The following is a 19,167-nucleotide window of genomic DNA, read 5'->3' as shown; positions in this document are numbered from 1 at the left end:
AGCTGTGCTAACAGAACACTTGGCAAGTTTTAACTGAATTAGACAAAGTCAGCATTGGTTTATAAAAAAAAAAGGGAAATCATGCTTAACTAATCTACTGAAACTTTGAGTATGTAACTAGTAGAATTGATAAGGGAGAACCAGTAGATATGATTTGGATTTCAAGAAGGCTTTTAAAAGGTCCCACATAAGATACTAATTGGCAGAACCAAGGCATGCGTGATTGTGTGTGTAATATACTGGCATGAATTGAGAATAGATTGACAGGAAATGTTGGGAATAAATGTGTTTTTTTTTCCAAGGTGGCAGATAGTAGTGAGTGGTGCACCACAAGAATCAATGTTGGGGTACCAAGTAGATATGAATGACTTGGATGATTTTCAAGTTTACTGACAACAACAAGTTAGGTAGGATTGAGAGTTGTGAGGAGGATGAACTCAATTAGCTGAGTGTGTGGGCCAACATGTTGCAGAAGAGATATGAATGGATTAGCGTAAAATCACACCTTTGTGTGAAAAAACAGAAAGGCAGAGTATTATTTAAATGGTGATAGATTGGGAAATGTTGATGCGTAAAGGGATCTGGGAATCCTTGTACACCAGTACATGAAAGTAAACAGCCAACTGCAGCAAGCAGTTAGGAGGGGAATTGGTATGTTGGCCTTTGTTGCAAGAGGATTTGCTCCCTGAAGTAAGAATGTCTTACTGCAGTTACACAGAGCCTTAGTGATGCCACACCGGGAGTAGTGTGCGCAGTTTTGGTCTCCCTACCTAAGAGATAATCTACTTGTCATGGAGGAAGTGCAATGAAGGTTCACTATTCTGCTGGTGATAGCAGAATTGTGATCAGTTGTGGATGCCAATGGTCATATACCTGGCAAGACCCCTGTGATTCTTAGGTAGCTGAACAGTTGTGGGTGTGAATGGTATGGTGAAGAAGTGAAAACCTGAAGAAAAAAGTCACATAACTGAAGGACTGAGGGAAACAAAAGGAGCGGCCATTGAATCCTGAAGATCTGTGCTATTGAACTGTATTTACACTTCACGCATAACACAATTCCTTTTTGTCTGTATTCAGAGGGGGTAGGTTCAGAAGGGGTTTAGTGTTTTAACTAGCAGAATTATATGTCTGTTCACAGTAAATTCTAACCACAGGTAAATAACTGTGATACAGAAATCTAGTCCAAGTTTTCTGTTGATTCTCAATTTATCTATGATAGACTCAACTTTGTGTATTTTGATAAAGTTTTACAATTTTTGTGGCAACTCTGGGAATGTGGGGCTAGAATTCCCATTCACTACCCCTTTGAAGTGTAACATTCCACCAACTTTCACCCTGATTGCACATGGTGGTGTTGTGCTTCTACAAACATCTTCCCCTGCTGCCTGAAAAAAGCAGCAGTCTAAACATCTCACACAATGAGTTTCAGCAACTTGTTGTTACAAGTGGTGCGATTCCTTCCATTGTCTTTGGTTTAAAACGGTTCTTTTTTTCCATTTTAGACCACAATCAAAGATACGGAAGATAAAATGATAGTGTTTGCAATTGTATGCATGGTTTTATTTAAAAGCTTCTGCATGGTCATGTGTGCATGTAGCTTACAGAGAACGTTGCTCCATAGTCTGTCATCCAGTCTGACTGCTGGAGGAGTCCTCTGAGGACATATGCTCAGTAACCTTGTAATTTAGTGTTCTCAGTCCACGTATGATGTAGCTTTAGACATAACAGCTGCAATTTTTGTAATGAACTTGTTGATTTCCACACTGAGAGATTGAGTGTGATTGTGGAACCTAAACGTATGAAGTTATCAATGATAAATTATGGAATGGCCATATACTCAACAATAACATTGTCTCCCTGATGCTGATAGTACATCGCAGCTGGTGTAAATGTAATGTTGAATCTTGAAGCAATGTGCTGCTGTTTGCTATCAATTACATTACTGTTAGTTTGGCAATCTTACATTTACATAATATCACGTAAATAGTTTTGATGAAAAAGGGAATGTCCCTCCTGTCCTTCTCAAATTGAAGTTCATTTTGTTAGGCCCAGGGATGATATGCCATGAACAATTTTCCAGGGCTATCCATGAAGTTTTGATGAAATTTTTTGGCAAGTTGTTATAATTTTTGAAACTTTTGTGACCTTTCAGCCAAAATTGACTAAACTCCAGGCTCCTTCTCGCATATTTGGATCCACATGGAATATATTCCTGACTCTAGAAATTAAGTTTCTGCAAAAATGATCAAGGATTACATGAAAAAAACCAATGTTATTGATGGATGCACCTAGCTATTGGAAAGGCTTTACACTGTTCCTCAGCGAAAGAAACTTACGGTATTTTTAACATAACGAATCATCCCAAGGTGCTCGATGGAGGCATTTAAAACAAAGTATGATATTCCGGCATAAAGTGATATTGGTCACAATGACTAAGAGCTTGGTCAAAGAGCTTTTAAGGAGTATCTTAAATGAGAAAAGCAACATAGAGAGACCAGTTACGTCGGGACGGTAATCTAGTGTTTGAGGCAGAGGCAGCTGAAAGAGCAGCCACCAGTGTGATGCTTCTGATTTGGGAATCTTCAAGAGGCCTGGTCTAGAGGAATGCAGATCTAATAAAGAGTTGTTGGTTGGAGGAGATGAAAGGAATTAGAGGGGCAAGGCCATGGAGGGATTTGAAAACCGACTTTTTAAGTCAGTTGGTTACTTGTTAGTTTAGGTCAATGAGAAATGATAGAGACTGTGACTCAGGACGATTTAAAACATGGGTAGCTCACAGAGGTGTGAGAATGAATGGGAGACTTCCACTAGGAGTGTGCTGGAATAGTTGAGTCAAGAGTTTAGGTCAATGAATTTTTAGCAACGTAAGCTGAGACAAGGATGCAGTGAAAGGAGTGAAACAGGTGGAAATGGGCAGTCTTGTTAATGTCAAATATATGAAGTTAAAAACTTGGAATAAAATGTGACAGTAAGGTTGTGAATGGACTAGTTTACAGATGAACAGATTGATTCCAGACTGTTGGCAAGGTGAAATGGAGTTGGTAACTAGCAATCAGGAATCTTTACAGTTGGACTGAGCAATGAGCAATCAATGCAACACCAAGTGATGTATGTTGACTGTATCAACAATATTTCTTTCATTTATCCAATATGCATGTCATTTGTTTTTCATTTTATTGGTCCTAAATGATTGATTCCTACTGCTTGTACATGTTTATATTTTAAACAAGGAATATTTTAAACATTGCCTCAAATTACTGATCACTGCTATCAAAGATAGCAGAGCTGTACTTGTTTTTTTTTTACAAAGACAGACTGGTCCCTTTAACTTCTATGCCGATCTTATGTAACTCAAAATTGTAACTACCTGTACCTTCTGCCAGAGTCAGGCAGTGTTAGACCTGTCTCCTCCAGTGCCGTGTCCAAGTATCATACAATAGCAGACATGCGCTCACCAGTACTGTATCCTAATGTTATACAGTGACAGACCTGTACCTGAACCTGTCCAGCACAATGCAAGTTTAAAAGGACAATTTCTATAATTATGCTGTTTTATTCACAGTGACAGTGGAAAACTTATGATAATTCAATACACCAAGCACTGTAATACACTGAAATTTAACTGGCAGTACTAACTTTTGGTAATTAGGTGTCATATTTGGTGAAAGTTTACAGTAAGGTATGCAATTTGACACATTTGTGTTTATACTTGTTATGCTTGCCTTTCTAACTTCATTAGAACACTTAAGAATGAGATATTGTTTTCCTCAGGTGTTCTGGATAGCAGTGCTGCTGATTTTGAATCAGTTGATGAAATTTTTGAAGCAATTGGTGATGTTCTGCAAGAGGTGTCAGTCTCAAAAAATAAAGATGATGTACGAGAGATTTGTCAAAAAATGTTTAACACCCTTAAACTGTGAGTAAATGTTTTCTTTCGTACTTTTATGTCATGATGTTTTGTCAGCAAAGTGAAAAATATTAAGTAGTTGGAAATAAAACTCCTTTAAAACCCCACTGTCAGAAACCATTCCAACTTGTCAACACACAACATGGTAGATATAACACACTTGTGCCTTGTTCAATGGGCATGCATTACCACAATGATGTGATAACTTTTATCCTTTGTAACTATGCAACATTGAGCTGTTGCCCAGTATAAGCTAATATTTCTGTTACAGAAAGTGGAAAAATCATTAAGGTGCAAATTCTATTAGTTTTTTAAATCAAATTTTTCCATTGTTGCATGTGAGTATATGCGTTTCTCCACATTGCGTAAAGAATGAAATTGGAGATTCAGTGAAATCCATCGTAAGAAAGGTAGTCGCAGGTGAGGCAGAGAGATTGGGCAGACTAGTAGGTGGTGCTGTAGGCTGGCTGAAAGAAGAAACCACTGTTGAAGGATTGAGCAGAAGGAAAAAATGAGGCAGGTTGGTGCTGGGAAATCGGAAGACGTGAACAGGAATCAGAGGCTTGTGGAGGAATTTAAATTGACAAAGTAGAGTGCTTAACTGTTTTTTGGGGCACTGAGACCGAGTGGGAGTGGATGGTGTGGATGAGAGTTTGAGATTCCTCTTGGTGACGTATAGTTGAATGATATGAGCAGGGAGCATGTTTAATTTCTAGCCACAAGATTCTAATGTGTGAGGTAGTGTTTGGCTGGCAGAGAGTCTGGGATATGGGCTGATATTGCACTTTAGTCTTTGCACTATGGGGGTGGGGGCAACAGTATACGAAAGGTTTGCAGCTCCTCGAGTTCCTTACTGGGATATTGGGCTGCACGTTTTTGTTTTTTTTTTAAATTCATTCACTGGGTGTGGGCATCGAAGGCTAAGCCAGCATTTATTGACCATCCCTAACTCCCCAGGAGACAGTTAAGAGTCAGCCTCATTGCTTTGCATCAGGAGTCCCTTGACGGCTGGATGAAATAAAGATGGCTGACTTCCTCCTGAAAGGGCATTGATGTTAAAACTCTATTCACCGTGGTTACTTACTCGCCGTTAAGTTGGCTTTCAATTCCTGATTTTATTGTATTCAAATTTCACCATCTGCTGCGGTGGGATTTAAACCCATTTCCCTAAAGCATTAGTTGAGGTCTCTGGATCTAGTTCTGTGAAGTTACCACTGAGCCACTACCTCCTAGAAATGGGAAATGTTTTTGCCATTAAAGTGAAGGCCCAGGAGGAGATTTGCTTGTGGCCACTTAGATTATGGGAGGTTCACTGAGGTGGCTGTGGAGAAACTGATTCCACCTCTCAGAATTATTGGTACTTCATATACGCCATGAGGCTGTTAAGCCCATTGTTTCTGTGTTGCTCCTTTTGAAAGGGTAGTTGTATTTAGTCCCACTTCCCCATTTTTCCTCCTCCTCAAGTACCTCTACAAATCCCTTTTTAAAATTTATGAAATCAGCTTATACCAATTTCATTTCAGATCCTGACAACGCTGAAAGAATTTCTTCTTTCTTCCGTTCTAAACCATTGCCAGCAATTTTAAATTTATGTCCCGTTATTGAACAACCTGCCGTATCTCTCTTATCAAAACCTGTCATCTTGGGATAACAGTGTGGAGCTGGAGGAAGACAGTAGGCCAGACAGCATCAGAGGAGCAGGAAAGTTGATGTTTCGGGGCCCGTCTTCAGAAATGGGGAGGGGTGAGGCTGGGGAAGGTAGGTGGGATGGTGATGGGTGAATGCAGGTAGGAAGTGGTGGGAAGGGTGGAATAGGTGGGAGAGAAGATGGACAGAACAGGCCAAGCAGCATCAGAGGAGCAGGAAGCCTTCCTGCTCCTCTGATGCTGCTTGGCCTGCTGTGTTCATCCAGCTCTACACCTTGTTATCTCAGATTCTCCAGCATCTGCAGTTCCTGCTATCTCTGAGAAGATGGACAGGTTGTGTCAAGCCAAGGAGGTGGGGATGAAAGGGAGGGTTGGTCATGGGATGAGGTGGGGAGATTTTGAAACTGGTAAAATCCACATCTAGGCCATTGGGCTGTAGGCTGCCAAGGCGGAATATGAGGTGCTGCTCCTTCAGTTTGTGGGTGGTGCCATTGTGACACTGGAGGAGGCCCAGGATGGACACACCACCCAGGGAGTAGGAGGGGGAGCTGAAATGGTTTGCGACTGGAAGGTGTTGTCATTTGTTGCGAACAGAGCGCAGGCGCTCTACAAAGTGGTCTCCGAGCCTCTGCTTGGTCTAACTGATATAGAGGAGGCCACATCGGGAGCAGTGGATGCAATAGACCACGTTGATGGATGTGCAGGTGAGCCTCTGTCTAATGTGGAAAGTTTGCTTGGTGCCTTGAATGGAGGTGAAGGGAGAGGTGTAGGGGCAGGTGTAGCACTTCCTGCAGTTGCAGGAATGAGGGAGTCGTGGAGAGAGCAGTCCCTACGAAAGGTGGTTAGGGGTGGGGAGGGAAATGTATCTTTGGTTGTGGGGTCGGATTGTAGGTGGCGGAGAATGATATGTTGGATATGGAGGTTGCTGGGGTGATATGTGAGGACGAGGTGGGGTTCTGTCTTTGTTTTTGTTGGGGGCAGGGGATGTGAGGGCAGAGGTATGGGAAATGCAAGAGATGCAGTGGAGAGCATTTTCGACAGCCGAAGGGGGGAAGTTGCAGTCCTTGAAATAGGAGGACATCAGGAATGTTCGGGAGTAGAATGCCCCATCTTGGGAGCAGATGCGGCGGAGTAGGGGATCATATCCTTGCAGGAAGGTGGGTGAGAGGCGGTGTAGTCTAGGTACCTGTGGGAGTTGGTGGGCTTGAAATAGATATCGGTTTCAAGGCGGTCATCAGAGATGGAGACACAGGGGTCCAGGAAGGAGAGGGAGGTATTGGAGATGGTCCAGGTGAATTTAAGGTTGGGGTGAAAGGTGTTAGTAAAGTTAATGAATTGTTGAAGCACCTTGTGGGAGCACAAGGCAACGCTGATACAATCATCGATGTAGCAGACCAAGAGGTGGGGGATAGTGCCAGTGTGGCAGCAGAAGAGGGACTGTTCCACGTAACCTACGAAGAGGCAGGCATAGCTGGGACCCATGCGGGTTCCCGTGGCCACCCCTTTAGTCTGTAGGAAGTGGGAGGAGTTCAATGAAGCTGAGTTCTGTTAAGCGGATGAGGGTGTCGGTGGAGGGGGACTGGTTGGGCCTGCGGGAGAGGAAGAAGCGGAGGGCTTTTAGTCATGAACCATTTCAACACCTCCCCCCAACTCCTCCTCCGCCCCCCTCCCCCCCCACCACTCCGCCCCCTTCCCCCCCCACCCCCATCCTGGGCCACCTCCAGTATCACAATGACGCCACCTGCAAACTGGAGGAGCAGCACCTCATATTCTGCTTTGGGAGCCTTTTTCCCCCAATTGCCTAAATATGGATTTTACCAGTTTCAAAATCTTCCCGCCTCATCCCCAACCCTCCCTCTCATCCCTGCCTCCTTGACCTGATGCAACTTGTCCATTTTCACTCCCACCTATCAGCCGTTCCCACATCACTGATCAATCTCCACCACTGCCTATCTGCACTCACCCATCACCATCCCACCTACTTTCCCCTGCCCCACCCCTCCTCTCTCTCTTTATTTCTGAGCTCCCTTCCCCCTCTCCATTTCTGAAGAAGAGTCCCGACCTGCAATGTCAACTTTCCTGCTCCTCTGCTTCTTGGCCTACTGTCTTCCTCCAGCTCCATACTGTGTTATCTCTGACTCCAACATCTACAGTTCTCACTATCTCTCATCTTGGGACTTCTTTTAAGACAATAAGATACAGGAGCAGAATTAGGCTAGTAGCCTTATTGAGTTACCTCTTAACGATCATCCTCCCTATCATTCTGCACATCTGTTATGAGAACGCCATCTACCGTACATTTGACCATCCTGTCAACCTGGACTGTTAAAAATTCCTCACTAACATCAATGTTTTGCCAGTTGATGTTTAACTATTTATCGTCTAACTATTACTATTATCCCTCCTCATCTGCAGCCACACCCACTTGTGAATGAGCCCAGTACAAGAGGGCATAAACACAAAAGAGCCACTAAGAGGTCAGGTAGAGGATTTAGGAGGATTTTGTCTTTTATGTAGATTGTGCATTGTGGAACTTTATTGTTTGAGTCAGTCTTTTATATTACCCATTTCTTTATTAATTTTCTGCCACAGGTCTGTTTAAATCAGAGATTTGATGCATTTTTCAGCATAGGAGGGAGAAGGAAATATTGAAATGGGGACAGTGGGGGGAAGAAAGTAAGCAGAATGGGAGGAATCTTGTGTGGAATGCAAACATCAGAGGACAGAATGCTCTATTCATCTGTTGTAAGTAAGTATGAGGTGGTGAGCAGAGACCGGAGGTGCATCAATTTGTAGAAGCTGAACAGAATGCCTCAATTTGTGCAAACATTAAGTTGTTGGTAAAATAATATTAATCCTTTGCACCAGTAATGCCACCGTAACAACATTTCTCAATAGAGAGAGAGAGAATTAGTGCAGTTCAGCCTCATAACTGGAGGGATCGTGGGCTAAAGTCAAAGATTCATTAATTTTGTAATTAAAAAAACAGAACTGTGGATGCTGTAAATTAGGAACAAAAACAAAGTTGCTGGAAAAGCTCAGCAAGTCTGGCAGCATCTGTGAAGAAAAAAACAGTTAACGTTTTGGGTCTGGTGACCCTGCCTCAGAACCCATTGATTATTGATTCTATAATGGGTGAAGATGTGATTCATAGAAAATGTGCCTCATTAATAAAAGGAACTTCTATGTGCAACATTGCAACTTTGTCAAATTTCTGCGATGACATTTTTATAATTGTGTAAATGTAATGATTTACTGTTATAAATGTTCAAAATCCAGCATCTCTGCACGTTAATGGTTGGGACCAGTGGCATGTTACTTTTGTGTCACCAAGACTCAATGCTAACATAACTCTTTGCTTTTACTTGGCAGCAATACATCCAACTCATCAAAATCAAATGTGCTGTTGAAAGCTCCTATACAGCTCTCGCAAATGACTGGACATGCTGGTGAGCAATTTGTTTGAGTCCTGTAATATCATGTGCATTGTGGAACTTATTACTCGAGTCAGAATTTTATATTACCCACTTATTTATTTATTTTCTTCCATTACCCCTGAATGTTATGTCCTTCGCTGGGGTTACTCCTTTCCTGAAATCTCGACTTGACGTTTGTTAAAGTGTGGTTCAAAGAGTACTGCTGCCAGATTGAAGATCTCTACCACTGCTTAGGCTGCATTTCATTCATTGCATAGAAAGGGGATTGAACTCAGGATTTGTGCAGTCTGTATAGATCGACACCGCTTTCGGAACTGCACAGTTAAACTAAGAAACTGGGGTTTTCGGGATGTACTTTAAGGAAAAAAGGTTTGTTAACTGATCGCATACCCCTCACTCTGCTTTGTTTAAAAACACAAGATTTGATGAATTTCAGTGATTTTAGGTTTGACACCATTCAGAACCATTTAGAGTGATTTGCGGCAGAGAAGGAGGTCTAGATGATGTGCAGAGAATAACTGCACTCCTGTCCTCTTAAAGCCTGCCACCATCTGCATGGAACACCTCATGAGTATCTGCTCGCTCTTTTGTATGCAAATCAAACAGTACTCCAGTTCAACACTATACAAGGCAAAGCACCCACTTGATTGGTACCCCACTCCCCTGTCTTCCACATTCACTCCCTTCATAGATGCAGTGGCATGAGGATGTACAATTTATAAGATGCACTGCAGGAGCCTAGACAAGGTTCTTTAACAGCACTTTATAAAACCTGGACCTCCACAATGAGAAGGAGAAGAGCAGCAAATGAATAGAAGTGCCACCACCTGCAAGTTCCCTTTCAAGCCAAACACCATCCTGACCTGGAACTTTAAACCTATTACTAGGTCCAAATCCTGGACTCCCTTTCTAGTAGTATTTTGAGTATACCTACACCCAAGAACTGTAGTGGTTCGAAAAGGCAGCATGCTGCTACTTCTCGAGCATTTAAAGATGGACAATAATAAGACACACCATGATTGAATATTAGTCTTTCAGTCCATCAAATCCATGCCAGCTTCCTGTAGAGCAAATCATCTTTAACTGGTCTGGCCTACATGTGGCTTCACTCCCACAGCAATGTGGTTGACTTTGAACACTTGGGGATGGAGAATAAATATTGCCTAGACAATGACACCCACATCCGTGAATGAACGAATGAAGGCAAAAAAGGGCAACAGATATGTGGGAACATCACTGCAAGTTCCCTTTCAAGACACCCGTCACCCTGACTTTGAAATATGTTGCCATTCCTTCATTGTCACTGGGTTGAAATCCTGGAATTGCATCCCTAGCAGCATTTTGGCCGTAGTATGGCACATGGACTGCAGCAGTTCAAGAAGGCAGTTCATTACTGCCTTCTTAAGGACAATGAGGGGTGGGCTATAAATGCTGGCCCAGCCAGCAACACCCACATCCAAGTGAATAAACAAAGTCTGTCCTACTATTCACTTGATCCCTGTAGACCTGCAAGCCCATTTATTGACCTTCCAAAATCATTGATTCCCTCTGCTTTCTTTACCCTGGAGGGCAGCAAGTTCTGAGTCATACCCACTTCCCACATTTTTAAAAAAAAACTTCCATGTATTCCTTCTGCATTTCTTATCTAAAACTCCAAATTTTTGTCTCCAGTCTTATACCATCACAAGTGAAAACAGTTTTTGTTGGTATACCCTATTCAAACAAACCTTATCAAACAAAATAGATTCTCTCTTTGTCCATTAACAATGTCCAATCTTTTCTTCATTATATATCCTCCATGCTCAGTACTGCCCAGCCCAGCACACTCTCAAAGACTTGGGTTTTTTGAATTCTTTGCAACCTTTATTAAGCTCCCATTTTTAAGGCACACTTTGATTGTGATTTTGTTGTATTCCCACGTGTCAATTTGGTCGTAGCTGACCAAACTTACTCCATTTTGTGTTTACGTGCACATTCTAAATCTGTGGCTGTTGTTTCTACAGCTGAGTGGAGGCTTATCGTGCAGAAAATAGGAAATGGGTGTTTGATTGCATTGAAGCCAGTTGTGCTACCCCACCCCAATAGCCGAAGTTGTCTGACTGCTTGCCAAAGTGTACTTTTACCCAAATGAGCTTAGCCAGTAGCAGATCAGTGTTGAAGTTGCGCTATGTTGACCTTTACAATGTATGTGATGCATTTATAGGAAAAGAATGGATTCTGTTTTTTTTTCTCTTTTTAAATGTATGCTGGGTGCAGACCACAAGACTGAAGATGTCAAAGGAATCTGGATGATGAGAAGGGATTTAGGCACGGTGAGTGAAGCTATTTTTCAGAGTAGACTACTTTCTCTGAGGCAATACATCTTAAGTAGATTTCTACCTTTGAAATTGATCACAGAAAAGCCAAAGTTCTTACATTCTAAGCTCTGAAGCCAACAGTCAAAATGTTTGTGAAGTTAATCTGTGAATGCAGAGTATGTAATGTACATTGTCAAGAAATATTATTAGAACCACTGATAGATCTTGTAGCATTGACCTGGAAAAGAAATTGCCGGAGAAACTCAGCAGGTCTTGTAGCATCTGTCAAGAGAAGGCAGAGCTAACTTTGAGTCCAGTGACTGTTCTTCAGATCATTGACAAGGAGAGTAACAGATTTTATTCACACACTGTCTGACCATTTCAGCAAAATGAAATTATCAATTGAAGTTTAACACCGAGAAATGTTAACTGATACATTGGAAAAATGAGCACATAGAACATGAAACTTGGGAGTACTGTCCCAGGAATAAAGACCTCTGGGGAAATATGTGTAGTAAGTCTTTGAAGGTGGCAGGATGAGTTGACTATTACTGCGAACTTGACTTTAACAGGTTCATAGATTGCAAAAGCAAGGAAATTGTGCTTTTTGTTCTTTTGTGGGATGTGGGAACACTGGCATTTGTTGCTCATCCCAAATTGTCCTTGAACTGAACAGCTTACTTAGAATTTCAGAGGACAGTTAAGAGTTAATGACATTGCTGGGGGTCTGGAATCTCATGTACTCCAGACCAGGAGTTCCCCTGAACATTATTCCCCTTAGAGCAAGGAGCATTAAGCAGGTATTTGAGGACATGTTCAAAATCATGAATGGTCTTGATGTATAGCAACTATTTCTAATGGTTGAAGGGCAAAATTCAAGTTATTGGCAAATGTGAGGAAAAGATATTTGGCAAATAATCAGGTTGTTGGGATCTGGAGGTTGGTGACTTTCAAAGGGGATTTGGAAATTGACTGGGCTGTGGGGAAAGTGCAGTGGAGTGAGACTAATTGGAGAGTTCTTCCATAGAGTCAGCACAAGCCCAATGAACAACAACTATCGTTACGATCGTCTTCTGTGATTCTATCGAAGAAAAGTAAATTAGAGAGAGAGAAGTGGGTAGTGAGAAACTCATCCAAACTATGAATTGCATTTTCTCAGTTGACTTAGTCTTTTGGCCTGTGGAGCACACTTCTCCAACTTACCTTGTAGGCTCTAGACACCACTTGACTCCTTTTACATTCTCAGGACATACCAAAGTGCTTTTCAGCTAGTGAATTCGCTTTTGAGCACTGTCAGTATTGTTCCATGGCTAATTTTTGCATATAAGATATCCCAAACAGCACTAATAATTAGCCCAATCTTTATTTTCAGTGGATTTGATTGAGATAGAGAAGCAAGAGGTTCTAGTCTGCTACTCATTCTGATTATATTATTTTACTTGGCAGGACTTTGGTTTCAAAGATCATTAAGCAGATGTCATGTCTGATGGTGCAGCGCTCTCTCATCTTAATCAACTTTAACTGAGATTTCTACGTAAACTATGCACTAAAATGTCTACATAGGCACTTGAAACATAAGCCAGTGGTACTTTTGGGCCAAGCTGGCACTTGAGGAAATTGTGTAACAGTAGCATAATTGCTTCAGACTTCTCTCAGACAACATGGAGCATTTAATTGCTGACACTTATCATTTCTTTGTTTGAGTTTGTATTGTGATAATTGCTTGTTCATTGAGGCACTTCTCTTACACTGTAGACAAACTGCTAAAATAGAAGGCATTCATTAAAATTCCCCAATGGCTTAATGTGTAACTTTACTGACTGAAAATTAATTCTGTTCTCCATTTCAATACATCTAATCATGGACCAACTACCTAATCTCTCATTTTGCTGTACAACTGTAACAGTTTGAATTTGATAAAACAGAAGTTTGTCATATTGATGTTGTGGAAAGCACCAGAGTCCTTGCATTTCTTTTAATATCTTTTGTGATCCGAGGACATAGTGCTTTTTGCCCAATGAAGTGCTTTTAAAGTCTAGTCAGTGTTAAAGTACAAATACGCACAAAGCTCCTATAAACAGCTTTCAGATATTACATTGGACCATCTCGTTTTGGTATTGGTGAATACTCTGGAGAGTCTCTGGGACCCTGATGCTATTGAAATAGTGCTGTCAAATTTTTTTGCATTTGCCTAAGCTTTTACAGCAAACCCAAAAGATGGCACTGCTAATGTTTCCTCAATGTTGTGCTGAAGTGTCAGCTGGAATAATATGTGCAAGTCTTGAGAGTGGGACTTACCCCCAAATCTCATCGTCCATAGATGAGATTGCTACCAACTGAGCTAAGGTGACAATTCAGAAATATTAGCATAAGAAATTGCTTTTGAAATTTAAGTGATTCAGTTACTCTCCACACACTTCCACCCCAGCTATTTCAAAACTGGAAAAAGAAAGTACTGAGCAATAGGACAAAAACAGAAGTTGCTTGAAAAGCTTAGCAGGTCTAGCAGCATCTCTGAAGAAAAATCAGAGTTAAGGTTTCAGGTCCGGTGACCCTTCCACAGATTCCCTGATTTACAGCATCCGCAATGAGTGATGGGGTTTGTCACTTCTGGTTTGATGTATTCCTGGATGATTATCTCCTGTCTCAAACAGCCCCTCCTGGTAAAACAGCAATCTGCATGTTTTACAGCTAATAGACAAAAATGTTCAAAGAAAATTAAACATAATGCGTACTGCTTTTCTTTAATCATCCCAATGATAATTTGTTCCCGGATTGCTAACAGCAATCTAGAGGATGACTCTTCAATTCCAGACTATTCAGGAATTGTTCCTGGGAAACTTGTAGCTTACTAAGTAGGAAGTCGCAGTCTTCAATCCTGTGCTTAATTAAAGCACTAGATGACAGGAGACTTGTGTGTTATAAACATCAAGAAAGACCAATGTCCTAATGGCATTTCTGTTCTGTCTATACTATGAACTTAATGTAATAATTGCATTAAGTACTGGCTTCAAAATGAGTTTTTTTACCTGCCTTTCTTGCAATGAAAAGTTAATCCTTTCCATTGACTGACTGTTACAACTCTGACTGCATCATGTCTCTGTCAGCCTGACTTTGCAGCCCATCACCGAATGCCCCTAATTTTTCTTATTTCATAGCAAAAACAACACAGTATCCTGGAACCAATCCTTCAAACAGAATCCTAGTATTATCTAGATAAATGCCTGTGCTGAGTTATTGAATCCCAATTAATAGCTTCAGTTCAGTACCCAGATTTAGGGAGGAAAGAAAACAGCCAAGATTCTTGCTTGCTCGCTCGTCTCACTGTTTCGTCTGATGAAAAATGCCAATGAAGATATTAGTGTTGAAATTTATTGATTTGTTATGTCTTGGACTCTAAGTATTCAGATCATCCCAGTTTCGGTGGTAATATAACTTAGAATATCTAAATGCAAAATAAGAATTTTATTTTCTTTTGCTTTAATGTCATGTAATTTCAGACGGTAGATGCTAAGAAACTGGAGAAAGCTGAAGCGCGGCTAAAAGCAAAGCAAGAAAAGAGGACGGAGAAGAACTCGCAGAAGACCGCAAATCCATTGTAAGTACTGGAACTGCGGAACTGGAATGTGTACAGAACTGAGCTTTGCTCTGAGAATTCAGTGTCTTTGTTGGAGTATGTGGAATGTGAAAACAATGTTAATAAGCTCAAGTTGTTCAACCTTGCAAAGGATATCTCTATCTTACTTATTAAATGCTGTCAATATATATTACTTTCCAGCCCTAAAGAAGGGTTTGCACCTAAAACCCTGCCTGGCTATTGTGTCGAGAACATCGGAATGAGTGGAGGCCAATCAGTCCCTCTGGTTTATTCAGTCATTTGATTAGATCATGGCTTGTTTGTATCTCAGTTCCTTCTACCTGTTTTTTGTTAGTGTCTGACACCTTTAGCTAACAAAAATCCAGTGCTCTGTTTTGAAAGTTTGATTTGATCCACGGTTCTTTGCTTTTTGGGAATGGAGCTCCAGTTTTTCACGTTCAGTAAATCAGTTGCCTGGTTGGATGCTTGACATTGTGGAGTGACATGAACAGCTTGGTTGAATTCCCATACTGGCTGAGGTCACCATGAAGGCCCTGCCTTCTCAGTTTCAGAAGCTGCTTGAGGCATGGTGACTGTCAGTTAAACTCATCGCCATCCATCCATCTTGAGCTGAATTTAAAATGCATCATATTATGGTCGCTACCATCTGTTGACACCTTTGCTATGAAATCGTTAATTAGTCCTCAACCCTGGATGGCTCACGGTGCACTGAACACATCCCTAGACTGCTGTCTGAGCTCAGCTGCGCTTTCCCACATTACTGTCTGTGCACTGTCATCTAGTGCTGGGTATGCTTGCAGAAAATCAAGCTGCACTATTTCTGGAGTCATCACAAAACTAAAGATTTTCTTAGTTTGCAAAATTCCTCAAGTTATCTGCCTTTTTAGACCCAGGTTTACAGAAATCACAGACCAAATTTCTGCAGTTCACAAGAGTTGCTATTTATCACAAATAAAAAGATCCTAGCTACGGTTAAAGAACTGTCAATATAACACCCTACTAGTTAACAACTACTCTAATACTTCTGAAGAATGATCACTGGACCCAAACATTAATTCTGCTTTCTCTCCACTGATGTTGTCGGACCTGCTGAGTTTTTCCAGCAATTTCTGATATTTGACTCAGTTAAAACTCTAAACTCCCCCTACAAATGCATACAAACAGGCAAACACAAAGAAAATTTGGTGTTTTGGGTGGATGATAAAACTGGGAAGGCAGCTCATTGGTCACTGACCACTGGGTTTGATAAGATTGATCCCTTTGGCTTGCCACCAACTGGTTCACAACTTTTAAACTCTGACTTTTTGATTAAAAGCCATATCTTACAGTAACTGGTGAGGGAAAATAAACTGGCTTTCTTCAGGCTTTAGAATTTTTTTTAAAACTACAGAGAAAAGACAGCACCTCCCTTTTCAGATGTCTGAAGTTTTCTGCTTATCACCATTAAGCTGTTCAGTTATCTGAATTCAATGCAGGCAATCGCGTAGTTGTTGGTAGACAGAAGGCATTTAGCATCAACGCTTGGACACCATTCCACAACCAGTAAACTATATATTGCTGCCCAGATCTCACTTAATGCGGTCCCCAGCTCCAGCTTATCCCAGTAACCCTTCCTTGCTTCAACGAACAGTAGTGTAAACAGCACTTTTGATGAGTGTTGGTAACCTGTTTGTAATCCCTTCCACAATTCTTGGTTGTTAACAGACTATTTCTCACTTAAGTCCATGATTAAAAAATTACAGAAAATTAAAAATTAGAGCCTTTAACCTACAGGGCTGCTGCTGTCCTGTTCTGTGTTCCACTTCACCACAGGTCACTGGGGAGGGGTTTCCTCTCTACTGTTGTGATGCTCCTTCAGCCATGGATTCTGCATTCTGAGGACCAATGATAGAGAGGAAACCTGTAATTGGAGTAGTATGACAGCGAGCAATTCTTCCTAGATTGTCCCCCATGCATGAGCAGACCTTTCTCTGGCCATCTGTGATTGACTTTTCCCAGACATTTTGAAGGCTTTCAGTTTTTTTTTAAAGTTGCTTGGAGGGAAACATGCAAGTGGTGATGTTGCCATACATTTGCTGCCCTTGCCTTTCTATATGTCGAATTCACGTATTTGACATGTTTTCTGCCATAGTTTCTAGCTTGGCTCCATTTAGAAACCATCTTGTTCTGTCCTTTCTAGGCTTAAATGAATTACCTGAAATTTGGAGATAGCAAGAACTGCAGATGCTGGAATCAGAGTCAATAGTGTGGAGCTGGAGAAACACAGCAGGTCCGGCAGCATCACAGCAGCAGAATAGTCGACATTTCAGGTTTACACCCTTACCTGAAACGTCGACTTTCCTGCTGCTCTGATGCTACCTGACCTACTGTGTTCCTCCAGCTCCACAACATATTACCTCAAATTTGCCTGCATTGAAATCCGTTTTCCATAGTTTTACCCTTTCACTAAATCTATTAATTTATCCCTATAGTTTTATTCTTGGAAATAAATTCATAATTTGCTTTTAATGAACTTCAGTTTTATCTAATGGTCTCTCATGAGGGACTTAACCCAATGAACTCTTGGAGTCCATATAAATAAATCCACAGGCCTTTCCTTTGGTAACAGATTCAAAAGGTTCATTGAAATTTATCAGATGCAACTTATCCATTACCGATGAGTGTGGCTGTCTGAGCTGAAGATTTTCAAAGCTTTCAGTCACTCTAATTATAGACTTCACAAATTGTATCACAACAGATGTCAGGTTAACTGGTTTTCAGTTCTGTGGTTCCCGGCTCTGAGGAAATGGGCAGAAGGTAGTTGGGTTGCTCCTGTGTAGAATCACATGGCCAATACATTTGAATGCTTCTTCCTGCGAGGAGTTGTTAATGTGCTGTGATTGTAATTAATCCACGTGGTTGAATAGGTCTGAGTAACTGTTACATCTGAACCAATCATGCCTTGCAACGTTCTTCCACTGTGTTACATTTATCTCCATTTACCCCTCTAATGCAACACTGAACTATTGAAAACAAATTATAAAATGGAGCTAACACAGTATGGAGCTGGAAGAACACAGCAGGCTTCTTCTGAAATGTCCCTACCGAAAATGTAAACTTTCCTGCTCCTCTGCTGCCTGACCTGCTGTATTCTTCCAGCTCCACACTGTGTCAACTGTGACTCCAACAACTGCAGTTTTTGCTATCTCTATAAAATGGAGCATTATTACAGACCTCATTTGTTTTGCTGTATTGATTCTAGCTCATGAATGTTAGAGGACCTGTCGAGTCCCAGTTCTCAAAGTTAAGCAAGTGATTTCAGTCTTGTTGTGACAGGAGACTGGCATTGCTTTTAGCTAAAAGAGGAGATGACTTATTTGTGCTTTTCATCTGTCAGAATAATACCGGTGTATTAGTGTGAGGAAGTACAGTACATAGAGTCCAGAGCCATTTTTCAAATATTTATTTTCTTATCAAATGTAAATAAACTACTACCTTTTTCAACTCCGCTAAGCACATGTTTTACCCTTTTGAAATCACCCAGTGGAACTTTTGTTTGTGTTGTGTCCGCTTCCCATTGCCACTGTTGTTGGCAAGCAGTTTCCCTCTACTATTTCCAGAGAGGAGTCAGGGACATGTGAATTGGGCATGGGTAAGGACCTGGAATGCTCTGAGCTGATTCATGGGCTTCTAAGGTATGGTGTTCTCCTTTGCTGACACTCGTTCATCTATGGAAGGTCACTTTGCCTAGGCGAAGTTCCATTGCTTCCATTGGTCATCAAAATGGATAGAAATATGGTTGCATTTGCTTTGAACGCCTGAATGTTGTGTGTTGTTGCTTAACACTATCTGAAGATGTTACTTTATTTTCAGGTAATTCAAATAAAATGAAAATATCTCAAAGATCTGAATGCTAAAAATGTACAGTCTTGTCACACATTGTCTAATTTTCTTCTTGCATGGACCTCCAACAACTTTCTGCCCTAAAAATCATCAAATTGCGTCAGGTTAATGGATTAACTTCAAAGACTCCTTTGAAGTGTGGTTTCTTCTGGAGCTGTGTGCTTTGAAGTGGCTTCTGCACTGACACTTTCAGAACTTTCTTGCAAGAGAAATTAGAAATAAATTCCTGCTGTACAATGTTGATGTTTTCTTTTTATGTTGTGGTCAAGCTCTTTATTTTAAAAGAGCAGATTGTCGGTTATTCATGGTGCCAAATTTGTAAATTATTTCTACTTGCCCAAGCTGCTGGTTCTTTGAACTGTCCAACATAGGATATTTATACCATTAATCCGAGCTGGAA

The 19,167-nt window shown here is 41.1% G+C and overlaps 1 protein-coding gene across 2 annotated transcripts in view; it reads left to right on the top strand.

The window, feature by feature from the left end:
* Positions 1-19,167, top strand: part of abcf3 (ATP-binding cassette, sub-family F (GCN20), member 3) — a 93,476-nt gene that overhangs the window by 18,059 nt on the left and 56,250 nt on the right. For both annotated transcript variants that reach the window (XM_048604258.1, XM_020510875.2), the window contains exons 2-5: positions 3,772-3,916; positions 8,926-9,002; positions 11,247-11,302; positions 14,788-14,885. In XM_048604258.1, coding sequence (XP_048460215.1) covers positions 3,772-3,916; positions 8,926-9,002; positions 11,247-11,302; positions 14,788-14,885 — 376 coding nt within the window. The remainder of the gene's footprint in view (positions 1-3,771; positions 3,917-8,925; positions 9,003-11,246; positions 11,303-14,787; positions 14,886-19,167) is intronic.

Source organism: Rhincodon typus, chromosome 13, assembly GCF_021869965.1.
Source record: "Rhincodon typus isolate 14 chromosome 13, sRhiTyp1.1, whole genome shotgun sequence".
Taxonomy (NCBI): domain Eukaryota; kingdom Metazoa; phylum Chordata; class Chondrichthyes; order Orectolobiformes; family Rhincodontidae; genus Rhincodon; species Rhincodon typus.
This window is presented reverse-complemented; position numbering and strand designations above follow the sequence as displayed.